Source organism: Panthera onca, chromosome C1, assembly GCF_046562875.1.
Source record: "Panthera onca isolate mPanOnc1 chromosome C1, mPanOnc1 haplotype 2, whole genome shotgun sequence".
Taxonomy (NCBI): Eukaryota; Metazoa; Chordata; class Mammalia; order Carnivora; family Felidae; genus Panthera; species Panthera onca.
Window position 1 is genome coordinate 215942843 of NC_138346.1, and position 19374 is coordinate 215962216.

The 19374-nt window shown below is 49.9% G+C and overlaps 1 protein-coding gene across 2 annotated transcripts; it reads right to left on the reverse strand.

Moving 5' to 3' along the window:
• Positions 1-17362, reverse strand: PARK7 (Parkinsonism associated deglycase). 2 transcript variants are annotated; one of them, XM_060625017.3, is made up of 7 exons: positions 17227-17362; positions 16206-16318; positions 14505-14606; positions 12357-12416; positions 11389-11458; positions 7807-7893; positions 1-613 (listed from the first exon to the last, which is right to left on the reverse strand). In XM_060625017.3, exons 2-7 carry the CDS (start codon positions 16293-16295, stop codon positions 453-455), a joined length of 570 nt encoding a protein of 189 aa, XP_060481000.1. In that variant the 5' UTR covers positions 16296-16318; positions 17227-17362; the 3' UTR covers positions 1-452. The 2 variants fall into 2 exon arrangements, with proteins under 2 accessions (XP_060481000.1, XP_060480999.1); XM_060625016.3 differs by having other exon boundaries at positions 17221-17362.
• Positions 17363-19374: the final 2012 nt, after the last annotated feature.

The window sequence follows — 19374 nt, forward strand, 5'->3', positions numbered from 1 at the left end:
TTGGTTGGTATTTTTTAATAGCACGTTAATGATACGCAATTAACAAATGAGAGAACATCACAGCCTCTTAAATCCTTGCTTTTATGCCTTTCCTTCTTCTGTGACAAATGTGTTCACTATTCGTTCACCTCAGCAGCCGTATCAACAGCTAACAGCTGCAAGCGAGGCTGATCATGAACTTGATTTCACACACAAAAAAGGGGAAACCAGAGATAAATGAAAACCATCAGGAGCTCGCTAAATGCCATCTATGGTGCAATCCAGGTTCAGGACCGTCGGGGGGGACACGAGGCAGGCGGGGAAGCCCCGTGCGGCTGCCGCCACCGGCCCACACCGCTGGGGGCAGTGACCACGCTCCTCCGCGCGGTGACGGCTCCTTTTGCTTAAAGTGAACACGGGGACAATGACTGCGGACGGCCCGTTTCTCTAACTCCTCCTTGAAGGTTTCCGCTCTAATCCTTAAGCACGAGCGGGGCCTTCACTTGGTCAGCCACGTCCTTGCCGCTCAGCGCTTCAACAATCGCAAGAGCAAACTCGAAGCTGGTTCCAGGCCCGCGGCTGGTGAGGATCAGGCCGTCCTTCTCCACGCGGTTCTCGGAGTAGCTGTAATGACCTTCAGAGGAAGAACGAGAGAGGGTTACATCCGAACGGGCTCCGCTGGGAACACTATCACTCCGCCCTGCAATTCAAATCCCCGTTACCGGACAAGATGGGTCTCACAGAAATTTCCAAAACCCCAAAACCAAACCCCACGACAAGGGTAGCTGGACGAGGCGGCGGCGGCCCGGGCCCGCGCGGAGATGCTACGGCGGCGTGTGCAGCGGAGGGAGAGGAACTGACGGCCGCGGCGAAATGACACGAACACACGGAAGTCAAGTGCGGTTGCAGAAGACCTTGTAAGTGGGCGGGGCAGTGGGAGGGAGGCCGAGCGTTCACATTTCTGTCACCAACCAACGCTCAAGGGTCCGCCCTGTACACTGAAGGGGAAGCCGAAGGGGCCCCCCGAAACGTGCCGCTTTGGTACAGCGACTACTTTGGGCTGAAGGCACCGGACAAACGGCAACTGCAGGAAGAGGCTTTCTCTGAGCCCCCCTCGCCCCCGCCCTGCCTGAAGACAGGTCCTAAGGGACTCGGCCGCCGTGTCCCTTCCGGGAGCCCATCAGCCAGGGAGGATGGACTCTTGTCCCAAGAAGAGAGGAGACCAGAAGTGGACACCAGACAGACTCTGTCACAAACCATCCCACCTCCCATCTAGTCTCCCAAGGCCCCCTTCATCTTTCCTGAAAATCACTGAGGTCTTCTGAAAGGCCTACGTCCCTGCTCCCCCTTCCCTACAGACTGCCTGTCACACAGACTCCTGTCACATGGAGTCCCTGTCACACGGACTGCCTGCATCACGCACAGACTCTATCTCAAAAACAAACTAGCAAAAATAAGGGGCGCCTGGTGGCTCAGTCGGTCACGATCTCACGATTCGTGGGTTCGAGCCCCACGTCGGGCTCTGTAGGGACAGCTCGGAGCCTGGAACCTGCTTCGGATTCTGTGTCTCCCCCTCTCTCTGTCCCTCCCCAGCTCACCCTCTGTCTCTCCCTAATATAAATAAACATTTAAAAAAACATTAAAAAAAAACAACTAGCAAAAACAACACAGAACACACAGGGAGGAGGAGGTGTGTGGAAGGAGAAACCCCACTCATTTCACAGGAACCACTTTCCTTCCGTGTCCCCCAGTTGGCTTTTGGGGGGAAATACAGTAAAACCAGCATATGCTTCTCCTGTGTCCAAATTCAGTGGATGATGGGACATCTGGGCAGATCACAGCCACAAAGCTGGGAACCTTCAGCGTCAGCTCCCCAAGGCCTCCCCTTCCGCACACGTGGTCACCAAACCCTCCTAGTGCACAGGCCACCCGGCCCTAAGTCCTCGGGAGCAGCCGCACCCCCACGACCCGGCCCCCCGGCTCCCACTGCCCAGAAAGCTCTCACCTCCTCCAGCGCCCCTCAGAGGAGGCATCTGTGACCACTCCCCAGATCAGGCCCCCGGATCGCACCACCGGGGCCCCCGGCACTGACAGGACGTGAAAACAGTGTGTCTCCTGCTTTACTGCCTGCCCTTTAAAAGGCCGGGCCCTCAGCCACCCCACGTGGCCTAGGACACTAACGGACGGACCCGCGGAGGTGCCCCCAAGCATCAGGTGAACGAATGAACATCCCTCGTTGCCTCCTCTCTGCATCTGCGGCCTTCACGCAGGATCTCCGTGTTCCGGCCCTGCCTTCCACCTGTCCTTCCCTCCACTCTCTGCTCAGCGCCACAAAAAAGGTCACCTTTCCAAAGTGCACGTCGGAGCTTATCCAGTTCTGCTCCCAGGAGAGGCCTTTGCCTACTTTCTCCAGCACCTAAAGGTGACTCTGTTCCACATCCCGGTGGGCACGCCCTCTGGGTCTGGCCTGCACAAAGACTGGACCAGAAGGAACCAAAGGGGAGACCGAAAAGAACTTGCCATCCAGGTGGGAGCTCATGGTGACCTGGGTGGGGCCAGGGGTGACAGGGAAATGAAAGTGTGAGAAATCACGTAGAAAACAAAACGCCCACAACTCTGAGCAGGACTGAACACAGGGAGGTGGTGAAGAGAACTCCCAGCTGTCTGTCCTACAACTGGGTGGATGGTGGCACCACACAGAGACCAAAGACACAAAGAACAGACTGAGGGGAGGGGCCGAAGCCCACAAGGTTCCCCGGTCGCACCGCCAGCCCTGAGACTAGTCTCCCCCTACTGCCAGATTCAGTGCCCGCACCACCCGGCTCTCCCATCAGATAGCTTGGGCTTGTTCCTTTTTCTGTTCTCAGAGTCACGGAGGAGCCCAGGAAATGCTTGTTCGATGTCTACAGACAGAAAATCGTCACCTGATCTAATGAGCCCCTTAAAGCAGAAGTGATCTGCTTCTGCCGTATTCACGAGCTTTAGGAACCACACGATGATGTTCACGTCCTTTCCAAGTGGTGGAGACCTTCAGTAGATTAGGTCTTCCTGTCCTCGTTACAAATCCAGTCACCCGAGGGACGCCCGGGCAGCTCAGTTGAACATCTGACTTTGGCTCAGGTTATGATCTCCCCGTTCGTGCTGACCGGGCAGAGCCTGCTTCGGATCCTCTGTCCCCCTCCATCTCTGTCCCTCCCTTACTTGCTCTCTCTTTCGAAATTAAACAAACATTAAGAACAAAAATCGAGTCACCCACTGAAATAACAAAATACAGCACATGAACGTCTTCCTAGTGGTCAGTCAGTTAAGCATCGGACTCCAGCTCAGATCACGATCTCCTGGTCTGTGGGTTGGAGCCCCGCCTCAGGCTCTAGGCTGACAGCGCGGAGCCGGTTTTGGATCCTGTGTCTCCCTCCCTGCCCCTCCCCTGCTCGCTCGCTCGCTCTCAAAAATAAACAGACACTGAAAGACAAATTTCCTAGTTACCCTGCCGCAGAGGAAGAGCATCCCTGGGTTGACCATCTAACCTCATTTACTGACGGCTGAACCAGGCCGAGACATCTTCAGATGCCCAACCAGGAAACCCACTGGGTCTCGTCTTCCAGGGCGGCGAGATGCACGGCCTGGACTGGGGCTGGGTGAGGCCATTTCTGAACGGCTCGCTGAACGCTCTCTTCGTGGGTAAAGTATTACAACCACGGCTTGCACCAGTTACAGACAATTCAAGGTTCCAGGACTCTTTTCAAAATTCCAGCCCGAAGAGCAGGTCTACACTCGCCGGCTACCTCCACCTAGCGGCGACGCCGGACAAGGACACCACGCGCCCCAGGGCCAGCGAGGCAGGTGGGCACGCCTCAGCCGACTTGGATTCACGAACTCTGCAAATCCACACCCCGCAGTCCGCTGGCACAAAGCATTAGTTGCCGACTTCTTTTTAATTTTAACCAAACACTCCAGAGCCAGGAAGGAAGTCTCTTCAGAGCAGCAGCAGCCAGGGAGCCTAGACACGAGGGGTCGGCACCTAATGGCTGCTTTTTATTGGTCAGTGGCTCCTCAAGGGAGTAGTTGCTGGAGAGACCCGAAGGCCCCGAGAGCCCGAGACATTCACCATCTTGCCCGTTAAGAAAAGTCACCGACCTCTGGGAATGGCAGCCCTGGGTTCCAATTCCAGGTCTGCCATTTAGTAGCTGTCCCATCTCGCTAAGCCTCGCCTTCCTCTTCTGTAAAATGGGGGTGACACCAACCCCCGGGGCTGCCACGGGAGTCCGATCAAGTGGAAGGCCCGGACAGAGCGGTGGTGTTACCGCAGCAGGCAGCAGCCGGGGGAGGACGGCCGTTCACCGCCGTGTTCCCAGCGCTCGGCCCGGAGCCGGGACCGACCGGCCCTCCGCCCCCAGCGCGGGCTCGCGCCAGGCCACGTCCTGGGTGCGTCACACACGCTGACTCACGGAGCCTGTCAACGACCCTGTGAGGCGAGGGCTACTGATATCCTTAGGTGTCAGGATGGAAACCGGGGCCAGGAGGGGGAAGGAGCCCGCCCACGGCCGGCCCCACACTGCCTGGCCCAGGGGCACAGGCCTTCACTGCTCACCTTCGTGACGGGGGGCTTCGGGTGCTTTCGAGAACAGACGCATAGGAAGCGAAAAAGACTATTAAAAGACTTCTTCATTTAAAAACCGAGACACGGGAAGACTGCGTCCTTCAGACCGGATTGCTTATGTGAGTCAAAGTTTCACGCCGCTCTGCCGGGTACGTGAGGAGGACCAGGGCCCCCAGGAGTGATTACGGCCTCACTCCTCAGGCGCCCTGAGAGGGCAGATACTCAACCGGTCTTTCCCCACAGGAGGACTCACCGGCTGAACCCAGCACCTCGTAACTTAACGTGCGCGGGAGCCGCACCGGGACAGAGGTGGGCCCGAGCTCCAGCCCGACTCCGGGCAAGTGGCCCGGCCTCCGGGAGCCGGTGTCCTCTTCCGGGAAGCCAACAGCTGCCTCGCTGGGCACCGGGGCCCGGGAGGCTCCGTGGAGGTAACGCCCGCGAGTACACCTGACTCCAGCGCCGCCGAGAGTTAACGACCTAAGCTTTCCTGTTCCCAACCCACCTCCGTGTTCTTGAGGCAGGAAAACAGACACAACAGATCCACATTCGGATAAAGGAGGAACGTGGCCGACTGGACGCGTCCCCCCCCAACATGTCGTAACCACTAAAGGAAGCCTGATTCCAATCTTTCCGACTCTTCTAAAACCCGTCCGTTAGCCCCGAGTACGTTACATGCCCACGTTAGAAACGCCCGGCAGCCAGAGCCCTCTGTAAAAAATCCCCACTTTTCACACAGATGGTTTTATCGACAACTGAGGATCCAGCAGCTCCAAAAAAGTGCTAGGTATTTAAGAAAATACTACCTTGGATCATGTTTGAAAATATTCTGAACATCCAACACCAAGAGCAAACCCTGACGTAAATGACGGATTTGAGGTGGTGATGCCGTGTCCGTGCAGATTCATCGACTGTGACAAAGGTACCGCTCTGGCGAGGGAGAGGAAGGCGAGGGAGACCGCGTGTGCGGGCAGGGCGTGCGGGAGGCCTGCGCTTTCGGCTCCATTTTGCGGCGAGCCTAACGCTGCTCTAAAAAGCAGCACCTCTTCGTTAAAGACAAAGCAACAGGGGCGCCTGAGTGGCTCAGTCGGTTGAGCGGGTCAGGATATCACGGCTCGTGAGTTCGAGCCCCACGTGGGGCTCTGGGCCGACGGCTCGGAGCCCGGAGCCGGCCTCGGATTCTGCGTCTCCCTCTGTCTGCCCCTCCGCTGCTTGCGCTCTGTCTCTCGCGTTGTCTCAAAAATAAACATTAAAAAAAAAAAAAGACAAAGCAACACCGTGCAAATGCGCCACCCGGCCCGGCCGTGAGAAGATGACGAAGAGATGTTACCCGCCTACGTTGTGTGAGGTCAGAATGAGCCTCGAGTGGGGCTGAGACCGGGGACAAAATCTACCGCCGCCTGTTTCCCAATCAGCTGCCGCCATTATTGTTTCCTCTTCCGGTCCCTTCGCTGGTGTTTGGCTGGCGATGTTTCACACACGGCCAGCCTCCCGGTTTCCTGGCTGGCTCCATGCCAGCCGAACCACTTCTGGCTTCTACCTGGAAATTTCAGACGCTCTTGCAATCATCCACAACAGCTTTCTTTCTCTCTGCAAGTTCCAGAGTCTCTGTCTCTCTGGTGCGTGCACTCCAGGGACAGATGGCAGAGGGAGAAGCCACCTGTCTGACAAAAGACACTACCTGGCTGGTGTTCCGAGTGTCACACTGAGAAGCCGTGGCTGTTACTGAGGGAGCGTCACACAGTTGTACGTTTACGTGGCTGGTTACACTGCGCTGTCGTTAACTGCACGCTGCCTTCTGGTTTTAAATTCGACGTGTGTGTCCTGTGTCTGTAAGCGGTTCCCTCCCGGAGGACAGAGACCATGGCAGGCTCTGCACTGTGAGCGCAGAGACCAATCCAGGGCTCGAACTCCTGAACCGTGAGCTCAGGACCTGAGTTGAGATCAAGAGTCCTACATTTAACAGACTGAGCCACCCAGGCGCCCCAATGGCGTGCTTCTTTTACAGCCTCTGAGTAAGTAACCGGTCACGCAAAGAATTAAAGAAATACCTGACAGATTACTCTCCTGCCCCCAGAAAAGGATACAATCTTAGGTTTAAAAAGCAAGCTGCAGGGGTGCCTGGGGGGGCTCAGTCAGTTGAGCATCCAACTTCTGATCTCTGTTCAGGTTGTGATCCCAGGGTCGTGGGAACGAACCAGTGTCAGGCCCCATGCTGGGAGTGGAGCCTGCGTAAGGTTCTCTCTCCCCCGCTCTGCTGCCTCCCCGTTTGCACTCGCTCTCTTTCTCTCTCAAAAAAAAAAAAAAAAAAGTTGCAGAGCAATGTATTTAACAGACTTCATTTGAATAAAGTTATTAAACTACAAAGGATAATGAGTGTATGTGGAGAAAATTCTAGAGTTACACAAGAAACTTTCTAACAGAAATTACCTCTGAAAAGCAGAAAGGGGGTGAGGAAGAAAGAGAAAACGCAAATTTATGTTTTTACTTCACCCCCCTTTTGCACTGTTTGCACTTTTTACCATGAACAGAAATTGTTTTTATAAAAATAAATGAAAGTTAACAGTCTAGCTGGTATTTATGAAAGAAACATGTCACCTAAGGAACAGACCTGCCACCCAGGGAGAGAGCAACAATCACTTTACTTTGGACTGTGGGCAAAAGGGCATCTTCTGAAATTGCTGTCGAGGTTTGAAGTTTACCCTCAAGTGTCTGGCAAGGTGGTAAAAACCCGAGTCAGCCTGGCATTTCATAACCACGCCCATCCAGGACGACCAGGGCTCCGGCTGGCCTCTGCTCGTCAGCCCTTGCGCCCCGTCAGGGCGCACACACGGGCACGCGCACCACCTCCCCCCGCCGCTCGCTCCCTCTCCGGCTGCGACACTGGCAAAGCAGGTGAGGAACACGCCAGGCCTCAACCCGCGGAGAGTCCCTCTGCGTAAGGCGACCAGGCGGGACACAAAGCTGAATCACAGCTTTCTGAGAAGGTCTTTCCGTACATGAAAACAAGCACAGGGGCGCCTGGGCGGCTCAGTAGGTTGAGCGTCTGACTCTTGGTTTCGGCTCAGGCCATGGGTTCGAGCCCCGTGTCGGGCTCCGCACTGCTGGTGCGGCGCCTGTCGGGATTCTGTCTCTCCCTCTCTCCCTGCCCCTCCACCACTCACTCTACCTCTCTCAAGAAAAACTTTAAGAGGATGCTTTAAATACATAAAATATAAGCATATACTTACTCCCATTCATCATTTTGTCTTTAGCAAGCGGGTGTGTCGTAACTTTGCTTCCAAAACCTATTTCATGAGCCAAGAGAGCCGTAGGACCTAAAAAAAAGATTAATAAAAACACTTAAGTGCGGATATAAAAAAACTAATGGTTTAAAAATTGCAATGGAAGAATTTTTCAAAACCAGGAGGCTCTCACCAAACATATCCTGATGATTCTGAAATTGAACACCTTTTAGTATGAGAGGCACGGTTTGTTTCTAATAAACCATCTGCTGAGCACATCTGGCAGAAGCGTACAAACTCAAAATCCTTCATGAGCCATCTCGCCAAATGATACGGAGCAGCGTCAGATAAACAGTGTGTGGTCCCTCAAGGAACGGCAGGCAAGCCTGCCGGGGATACCCGGAGGGGAGACCACCAAGGCCTTACTCTCAGCAAACAGAAGATTTAGTCACACACTAAAGGCAGCTGGCACTCTCCAAACTTCTGGACTTGACTGCTACTTCACAGACTCATTTTGGTTTTCTACTTAAAAATGAGCACTCACTCATCCGTCTATCCTGCCGTACCTCCCAGGTGACTAGGACACTGTCCAGCCCTGAAGAAGATATACCTGTGAAATGCCCAGAAATCTGGAGACATAAAGGCACCAGCGTTTCTTTATTAATAACCACTAAAGACCACGCACAGATGTCCGCTTCTGATCCTCTAAAATACACAGCTGCTAACAGATTTTGATCCCAATGTATTCACTGAAAATGGTCAATTTCACGGAGAATCACAACCATATTTTGTATGTAATGTTTCTCAGATAAGGACTACAACAAAGACATTTTATGACTGTCATGTTACCTTGAAAGTTATAAAAAAAAAAAAAATTCTACCTTTTTTCTCTAAGCCTCACGTCACACCTAGAAAAACATGCTTCAGAACAGCAACGCGACCCTCAAAACAGGTCAGGATGCAACGCCGTGGCTGGGACCCGAGGACAGAGCCCGTACGCTTCGGCTTCAGCCACCCCGCCCACCTGCTCTGACCTTTCATTTTTCAACCCAGTTCCAAGGAAAAGGGAGCTACAGACTACACCTGCCGGCTAGATCACAGCAGCTGCACACAGGAAGATCAACAAATACTGCTTAATTACATAAGCTTTCCACCTGACAGGCCAATCCCGATTTATATCTCCTAAATCAAAGTCCTCAGATAGATCTGATGTCCCTCTCACCTTATTTTTACCCTATGTACGAGACAGCTATGTATGGTGGCAAATTTTAAGTCTGTAAAGACTGAATAATTATCACTCAATATTTATGTGAATGGACTCATCAGTTTCCCTTAATTCTTACACTGTGAGATGTTAAGAAGTAAATAACTACCTACATGATCTTGTATTTTATGAAAGCAAACCTCCAGAGGTGACCGTACAGTGAGGAGAACAATCGCTCGTACGGTAAGTTAGAAATTTTTAGGCTGCTCCCTTCAGTTGATGAAACTGCTGCCTACGGTAATGTTAATAAATTTACATTTCGGCCAAACGTAGGACTTTAGTGATGGCTTATTCACCCTGATAAGCCCATAATTTCTGCTTTCTGAAGCTTAAGAATCCTATTTGGAGAATTCGAGAAGAAATATTTAACTCCCATTACTTGACATTCTGGCAGATGAAAATATTGCTGCGTGTATGCGGGGATCCGGCTCTGAGCCAGAGCCGAGAGCAGAGGGCACCGCAGCGGGAGCCCCTGGGCAGCCAAGACACTACGGCCAACAGCGCCACCGTGTGGTGACTCACGCAGACAACACCTCGGTCACCCCAGCTCCTCCAAGCCCTTGGAGGTTGTACCTAGACCCAGTCTCCAGGCTCCTTTCCCTCCAGACCCAGAGTGAATGTCATTTTCCTTTCTTATCCAGATAGTCTGCCCTCCAGTTTCTGTCTCAAGCACTCAATACTCGGGGCTAAGCCAACAGTCTTTCAGTTCAGTAAGCAGCCCCCGGTTCCTAACTGCGACACTGAAGAACCACCTTATTTTTCACCACACTTCCTACTTTCTGCAGCACCAGAAGGCCAGGCAGTACAGGATATTCAACGATACAAACACCATATTAGAGCGCTGTTTATGTCAACAGCGATTTAAAGGATTCTAAAGTCTAAGCTCCTTAGCACGGCATTCGAGCTGCCTGAGCACAAAACAGTGAACCAGATATGGCCAATCATCCAGCCACCTCAGTGATACAAAAGGACAAACCCACGTGTGGTTTTTCCTTTCAGCAGACTCCTAAGGGAACAAATCCAGACTAAACCCTTCCTTAGGTTAGAGAACCTAAGAATGAGGCCGTGGCCAGGGGCTGAGAGTGACCGGACCAAGTCCTCGTACATCGAAGAGGACCTGAGACCCCCACCCAGAGAGTGGCACCTGCGCGGGCGGTAGGGACCGCAGGGTCCTCCAGCGAGGACAGACCTGGGCCCCCAGGGCAGGTCAAGAGGCTGGTGCTGACTGGAACCCAAGGACAGGGCCTGCCAGAGTGGTCACCTCTGTGGTCCCTCCCAGGCTCCAATGCAGGGGTCCTCGAACATCCGGGTCTTTAGGAACCCCCCTGAGCTTTTACGTGAGTTACATCTACCTGTAACTGCCGCGTTAGAAGTCAGAAATTACAACTGGGACATTTTGACGACACAAGAATGCGGGAGCACGTGTGCCACACCCCAATGGTGGCATCATCACACTCTCCATATGAAGGAAAAGGACAAATAACATCAGTATCTGCTTTCACCTTATGAGCCTTTGAAAGAGCTCTGAGAACGTCTGCTGTAATGCAAAGTCCCCAGGGTCCCCGACTTGTAACTTCCTTAACAGATCCACTGTATTGAACAAAACACTGTCATCTTATCAAACCATCCATCCATTCACTGATTTACTTGCTCTTTCGACAAATGTCTCAGAGAGACCTGTAACAAAGAACTGCACTCTGGAAAAATGCAAGATGGCGGGATATCATGATACTGGAGCATTAAGAATGGATTTCATGGTGGTTCCAGAAAACAAAGTATTACTGACTTCCAAGATGTGGGGACATCCAGGAAGCACGAACAACCTTCTTCTTCTAACTTACGTGACAGATAGTACGGTGCCCGAAACCAAACATTCCACACTGAGGACCAGGCGGAAAGCACCCGAGGCCTCGGAACCCGCAGGGCAGGCACAGGACAGAGCTGTTATGCTCACGTCCGACCGATTCTTGCTGACTGGTGCTGGCAGACCTAGTTTCTGGCACAGAGATTTGCTGTAACAAGCTGTTTACTGAATTCCAGAGGGCGTTATTTTCCTCAGAGGTCAACCAGAGACGGAAAACATGTAGTTTCACAGAACGCAGACCAAAAAGCACAGAGAAGCAGAAAGGAGAGCTGTACTCATTTCTGAAATGACACTGAGTTCATGCCGCCCAAGCTAAATATGCCCATACAGATGCCCTGCACGCTCTGTGAAGGGAAAAGAAGTATCTAGAACAAAATCTCACAATTAAAGACTACCCCATCACGTATTTTTGGGAGAAATCCAACAACACATTTTAACACAGGATGGTTCCGCACGTTACCTGCACAGATAGCGGCAATAAGGCCCTTCCTTTTTTCTTGTTCCTTCAGTATCTCTTTCACAGCAGCAGACTATTCAAAGAAAACCCAAACACATCAAGTTATCATTAAGCCACAGCCAATGGCCAGCTGGAAACTGGGAGAGAATCTGCTTTTAGTTTAAAATGCAAGATCTTCAATCAATTTTCTAATAGTATTTCTAAATCATTAATAGAAAAATTCTCAAATTCATAGTTTCTACATTTTTAAACCTAATCAAGGTGTTTGTTACAGGAGAAGGGCATTCTTTTCTTAAAGGTGTTTAAAGATGAGACGAGAAGAGCAATTCCCCTTGGGTACGCTGACCCCTGCCGCTTTGTGCTCCACGAGGAAGGCAGAGGGGGGGGACATGTGGTGTCTGGAGTGTTTTCAGAAGGCAGAGCCAGGAACAGGGCCCAGCACAGTCCCAAACGTCTGATTCAACCTGCCTTGCTCGCTTCTGTCTCTTGCCCCTCCCTCCCCTCTCTCTTCCCGCAGGTGGACTCGATGAAGACTTCGATGAAGAAGCAGGGGCCTATTCCGATGCCATTTTCACGCAAGCTGGTAATTCCAGCCTCTGCAGCCCCCCCCCCCCCCCCGCCCCCCCTGCAGCCCTAGTGTTGAGCAGACAGCCAGTGTCTTATCTTTCTATGCTTAAACCTTCATAAGACACAAAATTAGGTTCATTTTTCTACTGTGGGGGAGGAAAAAAGAAGTCTTACATTCGGACTGTATTCACAGAATCTGTTCCCAAATTAACTGTTCCACCAATTCTGCTTACTCATATAGTAAATGTCATTAGGGATGTTTTTCCTAAATAAGCTACAACACCATTTTGTTCACTTCACCTGTTTCTAGTTTCCTCCCAGCCTCCTTCCTGAAATATTTTAGTAACAACAAAACCAACAGAACACGGGAAGATGCTGAAGTACTTCCTTTACACGGTTTTTACCTCAGATAAATTCTGTGCACCCAGGTTACCTCCCGGCAGAACCACTACGTCGTAAGGTCCCTGTAGTTTCAAAACAAAACAAAAAAAGTAAACAAACACTTTTCATCTGAGATGTGCACTAAAGTGATAGTCCGATAATACTTTCACATTTTAAACGTGGGTCATAGCAAAAAACTGTTCATGGAAGCACAGCTAAACAAATTAAGGTATATATCTCTATGATGGAATGTCGTAACTAGCAAAAAATCTGAATATAGTAACAGGAAAGGATGCCCGTGTTGCAGGATGACAGGGGTAGCATGATCTCATTCTTGTAAAAAGGGAGGAAAAAAAGGGGGCGCTTGGCTGGCTCAGTCGGTGGAGCACGAGACTCTGGATCTCAGGGTCGTGAGTTCGGGCCCCATGTTGAGCGTAGAGCTCGCTTAAAAAAAAACGCAGATGTGTGTGTATGTCCCTGACACACACGGGGTCTACAGGTACCCACACACGGAAGAGAGCTCAGCTGCTAATGAGATGTGGTGTGGGATGGTGGGGCGAGGACAGTGAGAACGGGGACATTTAACATTTTCACTCTGTAGGTATACACGGTCTACACGCATTGTTTTTTCAACGATAATGTGCACAGTAATAAAAATAATTAAAAGAACAATTTCAAGTAAAACGCACAGAAAAAGGTTTTTTACCTCTATGAAAAATGGAACTTAGGGGAGAATAATGATACAGTATTTTAGTATCCCAAACACCTAACATCCTACAAATCTGCTGATTCCAAACTTGATTCAATTCATGAAATGGAATTTGATGTAACAATACTTTAAGATGTTAAAAAAAATTTTCAAAAGTTTAGTCATTAGCATTTTAAAAATTTAGTACATACTTAGTGCAACATATACTACTCAGAATTACTCAAGACTATGAACATTCTGCTGTTTTCAAACCAAGCAAAACTACCAATTAAACAAAGTATGAAGTACAGAATTTCTTTCACTCCTTTTAGAATCTGATAAACAGACACCAAAGGTAACCACGGTTCTAAAATACCCAGACACCACAAGATGAAAAAGACCAGAGAAGAGCGAGTATTTACTTCTACTCGCCCACTCGAAACGTGCTATTTAGAATGTTTTCAACAATTTTTATGTAAATACCAACATTCCTGTACCCCACAATCTGGCACTGAACTATGTGAATTTATTAGAAAGGAGTAAACTTTTCTCTATGCATCTGAGGCCACCTGGGCATGGGAATCATGCTCTGGGTTCCTCAGCAGGGCACAAGTGGCCGTCCATGAGCTGCCTCCACTTTTTTTTCTGCCACATCTATGCCCTGAGAGCACAGAGCCCACACCCCTATCACACTGGCCATTAAGCAATGAACTACATAAAAGGGTGTGCAAAAGCATCTGTGCACATGTGGGTGAGCTTGCGTCTGAGGACAGGGCCCTCAGCTCTTGACAGATTCCCGGTGTTAGCTGCCACCAAAGGTAACTGTCAACATAAAGTGACACTATTTACCAACAATTCTTAATGCTCCCTTAATCCCACCACTAATCAACTGCGAGCTGTTCACATAAAATGAATCACATAACTATGTCTGGAACACTGAAAAAGGAAAGGCAAAAAGGAACTTTTGCATAAAGAATAAGAAATGAGGGGCGCCTGGGTGGCTCAGTCGGTTATGCGTCTGACTTCAGCTCAGGTCATGACCTCACCTGCTTCGGATGCTGTGACTCCCTCTCTCTCTGCCCCTCTCCTGCTCACATTCTGTCTCTCTCTCTCTCTCAAAAGTAAATAAACATTTAAAAAAAAAGAAGAAATGAACAGGAAATGTGGCAGGTGATTCCTTCTATCAGGTACGTCATAACAGGAGGCTAAGCTGCCTGCGAGGCCAGAAGAATCCTGATGAAAACGTCCCACCCCCCCCACCCCCCCCAGCCAGCACAGGCAGTAGGGAACTGCCAGATTCCATGGATACAAAAAAGGGAGAGTCCCTGACTTCCCAGGGCTTATTATAGTGGGGAAGACATCCAAGCAAAGTAACTTTCTGAAAATAGTTCTGTGCTCACAGTCTTAGATGTAGTCAAAAGACAGTTCAAGAAACTGACAAAGAAGGCACAGGAGGGAGTAATTCCAGGTGTGGACAACAAACCTCTTTTTTTGCATCTTCCAGACTGGCATCCGGACAAATGAGAACATCTCGGCTACACTGTACCGGGTCTTTCCCAGCCAGACCCGCAACGGTGACTTTAATCTAGGAGAAAGACATCATCACATTTAACACTGAAACATAAATCTAGAGTAACATTTTCACAGCTGCTGTGTTTTAAAATAACTGGGCAGGAAATACTGCGACAAAACCATGCTGCCTTGCGGCCAGTAAGTTAGCTAAATATATTTAATAACCAGGTCTGTCCCGGTTTGCCTGAGACAGTCCTGATTTACAGATGCTGTCCCGGGACCCTGTCTGGTGAGTGTCCTTTCTCCCACAAGTGTCCTTTCTGATTTGGGCGACAATTACATGATCATCCTGTTAATAATCCATCTTGCAAAGTTACTGTTGTCATTTAAGTGTCATGGAATTTTCTGAAGATACAAAGACAAGTTAAAACAATGAAATCCTACTTTAGCTTGCAAAAATGTACAGAGTTGACATAAGCAAGAGCTGGTACGGGCAACATGGGAATTTTCCTACACTGCTGGTGGGTCCACATGTCGGTACTTTGGGGAGTTGACAAAATCTGGTAAGGCCAACTACGGGCTGTCCTTTGGCCTAGCAATTCCACTCTCAGTCACAAAACCTGGAAAAACTTCCACACATTTGCATAAAGAAACCCGTAGGAGAATATTACAGAACTGAAATGGCACAAAACTGGAACAGAGCAGACTGCAGCATATTCGTACAGCATAATACTAAGCAGCAATTTTAAATAAACGAAGTGCATCTGTGTGTCTTCACTTATGGGAACCAGAGAAATGAAGGTAACAGACCCTGGGACCAGACTGCTAGGGTCTGAGTACCGGCTCTTCTCCTCACTAAGTCTACAATGTCGACACTTCATCTAGTGTCGTTGTGCCTCAGTTTCTTCAGTTGTACAATGAGAATGGCAATAACTCACAGGGCTGTTGGAAGAGTTAAACAAGTTTACGTTACGTACTTAGAATGACACCTAGCATCAATAAATGCTATTTAAGTGCTCACTATGGATGCATATATGCATACACACACACACACACACACACACACAGACACGTGCAAAATGCAACTGCAGTTTAATGCTACTTTGAAGACATGCATGGGATGGACACACACCAGTGAGGGGACAGAGCTATCTCTGGGGCAAGAAGGGGAATAGTATTGGGGAAATTTACAAAGAGGGCTGTGTAATGTTTTATTTGTTTTAAGCACCTGTTCCTAAAGGGGCACCTGGGTGGCTCAGTCAGCCGACCATCCGACTTTTGATTTCAGCTCAGGTCATGATCTCTCGGTTCATGGGCTCAAGTCCCACACTGGGCTTTGCGCGGATAGCACATGGAGCCTGCTTGGAATTCTCTCCTCCCTCTCTACCTGCTCACATATGCACGTGCTCTCTCTCTCCAAATAAATAAATAAACAAACAAAAAAAAATGTTTTAAAGCATCTATTCCTCTGGAAGTGGGTCTAAAAGAAACATGGCAAAATACTAACAAGTACTAAACGTGGGCAGTGAATAAACAGGTAATTATTATTATACAGTCTTCTGTATTTGTGGGTGTTTGAAATATTTTATAAAGTACACTGAATATTATTTTATTCAAAATGACTTCAAAACCCCAACATTTTGAAAAAGGTAGAAGACATCAGGGGACTTACTCCGGCTCGCCTCATGACATCTACAGGAATGACTGTCTCCATCTCCTCTGCTCCTTTGGCCAGGATGACCAGAGCTCTTTTGGAAGCCATTTTTGTGTTGTATTTTTTAAAGACTTAATCAAAAAAAAAAAAAAAAAAAAGAATTAAAAAAAACTTCCATTGCAACCCTAAAGCAGCCAAAAACTTTAAGCTTAGTAACATTTTTAAGCAGGGTAACTAGGTGCCTCTTAGGGGAAAAGTTCGGAGAGACAAACATTTAAAAAAAAAAAAAAAAAAAAAAACACCTTAGGTTAATATTGGTTTACACAGAATTTCAACTGCTGGATTTCTGCGAGAACACAGTAAGGTTGCTAATACATGATACTACCACTTGGATTTCCTTCGACCATATTTTTTAAAAACCCAGTAGACAGTAACACACAGGCCTTGCATTTCACACAAAGTAGGGAGACAGTTTTCTTTTCGTTAGCACTATTTCAGAGAAACGACTAAACTTAAATTTCACGGGGAAAAGCTGCACGTAGTCTTTGGCAATTAGCCGGTGAGATTTTTGGAGGGGATTTTTTTTTTAAGTTCCAATAACTGTACGAAAAATTCTGGAAAGTTAACGGTGTTAAATATTTTATCACACTCTTTGATGACGCAGAAAGATGGGAATCCCCCACTACATTCAACCCAACTGGATTCTCTCTCTGCACTTTGCCCTCTCGTTGCAAATGGCAGCTGCTAAGCAAGGGTCTGGATAGTTCTTAGCCTGTTCTTTTTCTGCAGCTTGTTGTCCATGCAAATCAGAAGCTAATAAAAGCACTCCCACAAGCACAGCACTGGCCAGTTCCAAACTGCCGGACACCCTGCACACAATCCTGGAGGGACCGAGGTCGCCCCGTGCGCTCCTGGCCGAAGGCCGCCCGTTCCACAGACGCGGCGGGGCCTCGTCCCTCGGCGCCCCCTTCCGAAGCCCGCGCCGGGATGCCCGCGGGCCCCTCGCCACCCTCAGGGCTCCCCAGACCCCGACCTGAACCTCGACTCTGCCCAATCCCGCGCCGGGGACGACCGAACGGAACCAGAACCGGACTAAACGGGCCACACGCACACACGTACGCGCGTCGCCAGGGTTCACGCCCTCAGCCCCGCACTGCGCAGACGCGCGCCCCCCGGCTTCACGTCCTGCCCCGCCTCCCCGGTACTGCGCAGACGCCCGCCGCGCAGACTTCACGTCTTCCCCCCCGCCCCCCGCCCGCCTCACAGCCCTATAATGCGCAGGCGCACGACGCCCAGCTTCTTGTTCTGCCTCGACACCCCCCGCCCCCGGTATTGCGCAAACGCCCGCCGTCCAGGCCCCCACTTCCTCCTCAGCTTTGAGCTGAACCGACTCTTGCGGCTCGCTCGCTTACGTCACATCCGGCCGAGCCCACCTTGGGCCGCTGCGGGGTACGGCCCGCCTTTCCGCGCCCTGACTCTGCGTCTAGGGGACGTCTCCAGTTGGAGCACCCAACGCGAGGAGAGTCCCCTGGGCTCACGCGTGCTCACGGAATCTCCCCCGCCCCGAGTGGCGCGGTCTGGCCTGCCCTCGGCGCCGCTGGAGTTAACTCGCTTTTCCCCACGGGCCGGAGGCGCCCGGCGGGACCCCTTCGGGAGCTGTGGCGGTTTGCTTTAAACGTGCGTTTTCCTGGAGTGGAGTTGTGCCTTCTCGCTTCTGTGCACTTGGCTTTCCTTTCTTGGAGGGCCTGCCCGTGTCCCCCTCCCCCCGCATCCCCCACCTGTTCCCGACCTCGTCTCCCCAGGGCGGGCTGCAGGTCCTTGGTCTCTGGCGACTCTTAGCATTATTTGCCTGCGGTGATTTCACGTGTGCTAGTTTCTCAAAAGTTCTTTTTTTCTAAAGATCCCAGGGTGTGGAGCCCTGCTGAGCACAGTGATCTGACAGTCCCTTTAATGACATCTGTTTAAGTTATAATCTCAGATTTCGTTTTTACAAGTATGAATTGAATACTGACGCTTTTTCCAAAGTTTTTATTTATTTTGAGAGAATCCCAAGGAGGCTCTGCACTGTCAGGCAGAGCCTGAGCCTGATGCCGGCCTCGAGCTCCTAAACCGTGGGATCATGACCAGAGCCAGAACCAAAAGCCAGATGCTTAACCGACAGAGCCGCCCAGGCGCCCCTGAATGCTGATGGTTTAACCCATTCCAAAAACCAAGCTGATCAAAGTTACATTGAACAGATGGACTCCCAGCGTTGTCCCCATGTGGTTCCATCCCTGCTGCTGCCTACCGGTAACCTTGTATTCGTTTCCTGGGCATCTTTCCAGCGTTTCCTTATGCAAGCATAAGCAAATACACTTTTTACTTCTTTCTCATGGAAATGTAGCAGATTATCCATATTGTTGTGTCCTTCACCTCGCACTGCCACCAGCTTATTAAACGAACGTGGTGGAGATCTTTCCTTATCAAAAAGAACTTCCTCTCTTTTTTCCAGATAGTATGCCATTGTGGAATGTCCCATAGTTTATTTACCGATGCCCTACTGGTAAGACTTAGGTTATTTCCAGCTGTTTTTTGTACAGACAGCACTGCACCGAATAACCTTATTTATATAAGGTTGTGTCCTACTTGTGTAGGTGAAACTGGAGAGGAAATTCTCAGAAGTGTGAATACACTGGAGTAACTCCATGCAAGTTGAGTGAGTCACTTAGCACTCTCACCAGTAATATGGGAGCTCAGTCTTCTAAGTATGTCAGGTTCTTGACATTTCAGTTTAGATGTTAAAAACATGATTATTTTCAAGAACTAACTTACATTCCTTTGTTCGTTTACAAAGCACTTGAATAGATTTCATGAGATCCTTAACGATGGTGGTGAGCACGGTTTTTGTTTAATTTTAAGAATTGTGAGTAGATTTCTTCGTGCACCACTGCGTTGTGCAAAAATTTTCGACTGTCTTTAATCTTTTGGCATTTGAGAAAGACATTTTGGGAGTTCTGGAATGACTTCATCTTTGACTATTTGCCAAGGAAGCAGGCAAAAGCCACCCGCTTTTAGTTTTGAGTATGGTGGGGAAAGAGAGGCGAGTGGTCAGATGTGTTTCAAAAAGGTGGGATTTTGGGTAGTTGGAGGAAGACCCAAGAGAAGATGGGCTGTTGGGTTCCAGTCCCCATAGCATGGGGAGACAGTA

What these genes read in the sequence shown, in the direction of transcription:
- PARK7 (XM_060625017.3), bottom strand. Translation starts at nt 16,295, where the DNA reads ATGGCTTCCAAAAGAGCTCTGGTCATCCTGGCCAAAGGAGCAGAGGAG. An exon ending in TGGAAGATGCAAAAAAAGAG is followed by an intron (nt 12,417 to 14,504) that starts GTTTGTTGTCCA and finishes TTGAAACTACAG; the next exon opens with GGACCTTACGACGTAGTGGT. An exon ending in GTGCACAGAATTTATCTGAG is followed by an intron (nt 11,459 to 12,356) that starts GTAAAAACCGTG and finishes TTCTTTGAATAG; the next exon opens with TCTGCTGCTGTGAAAGAGAT.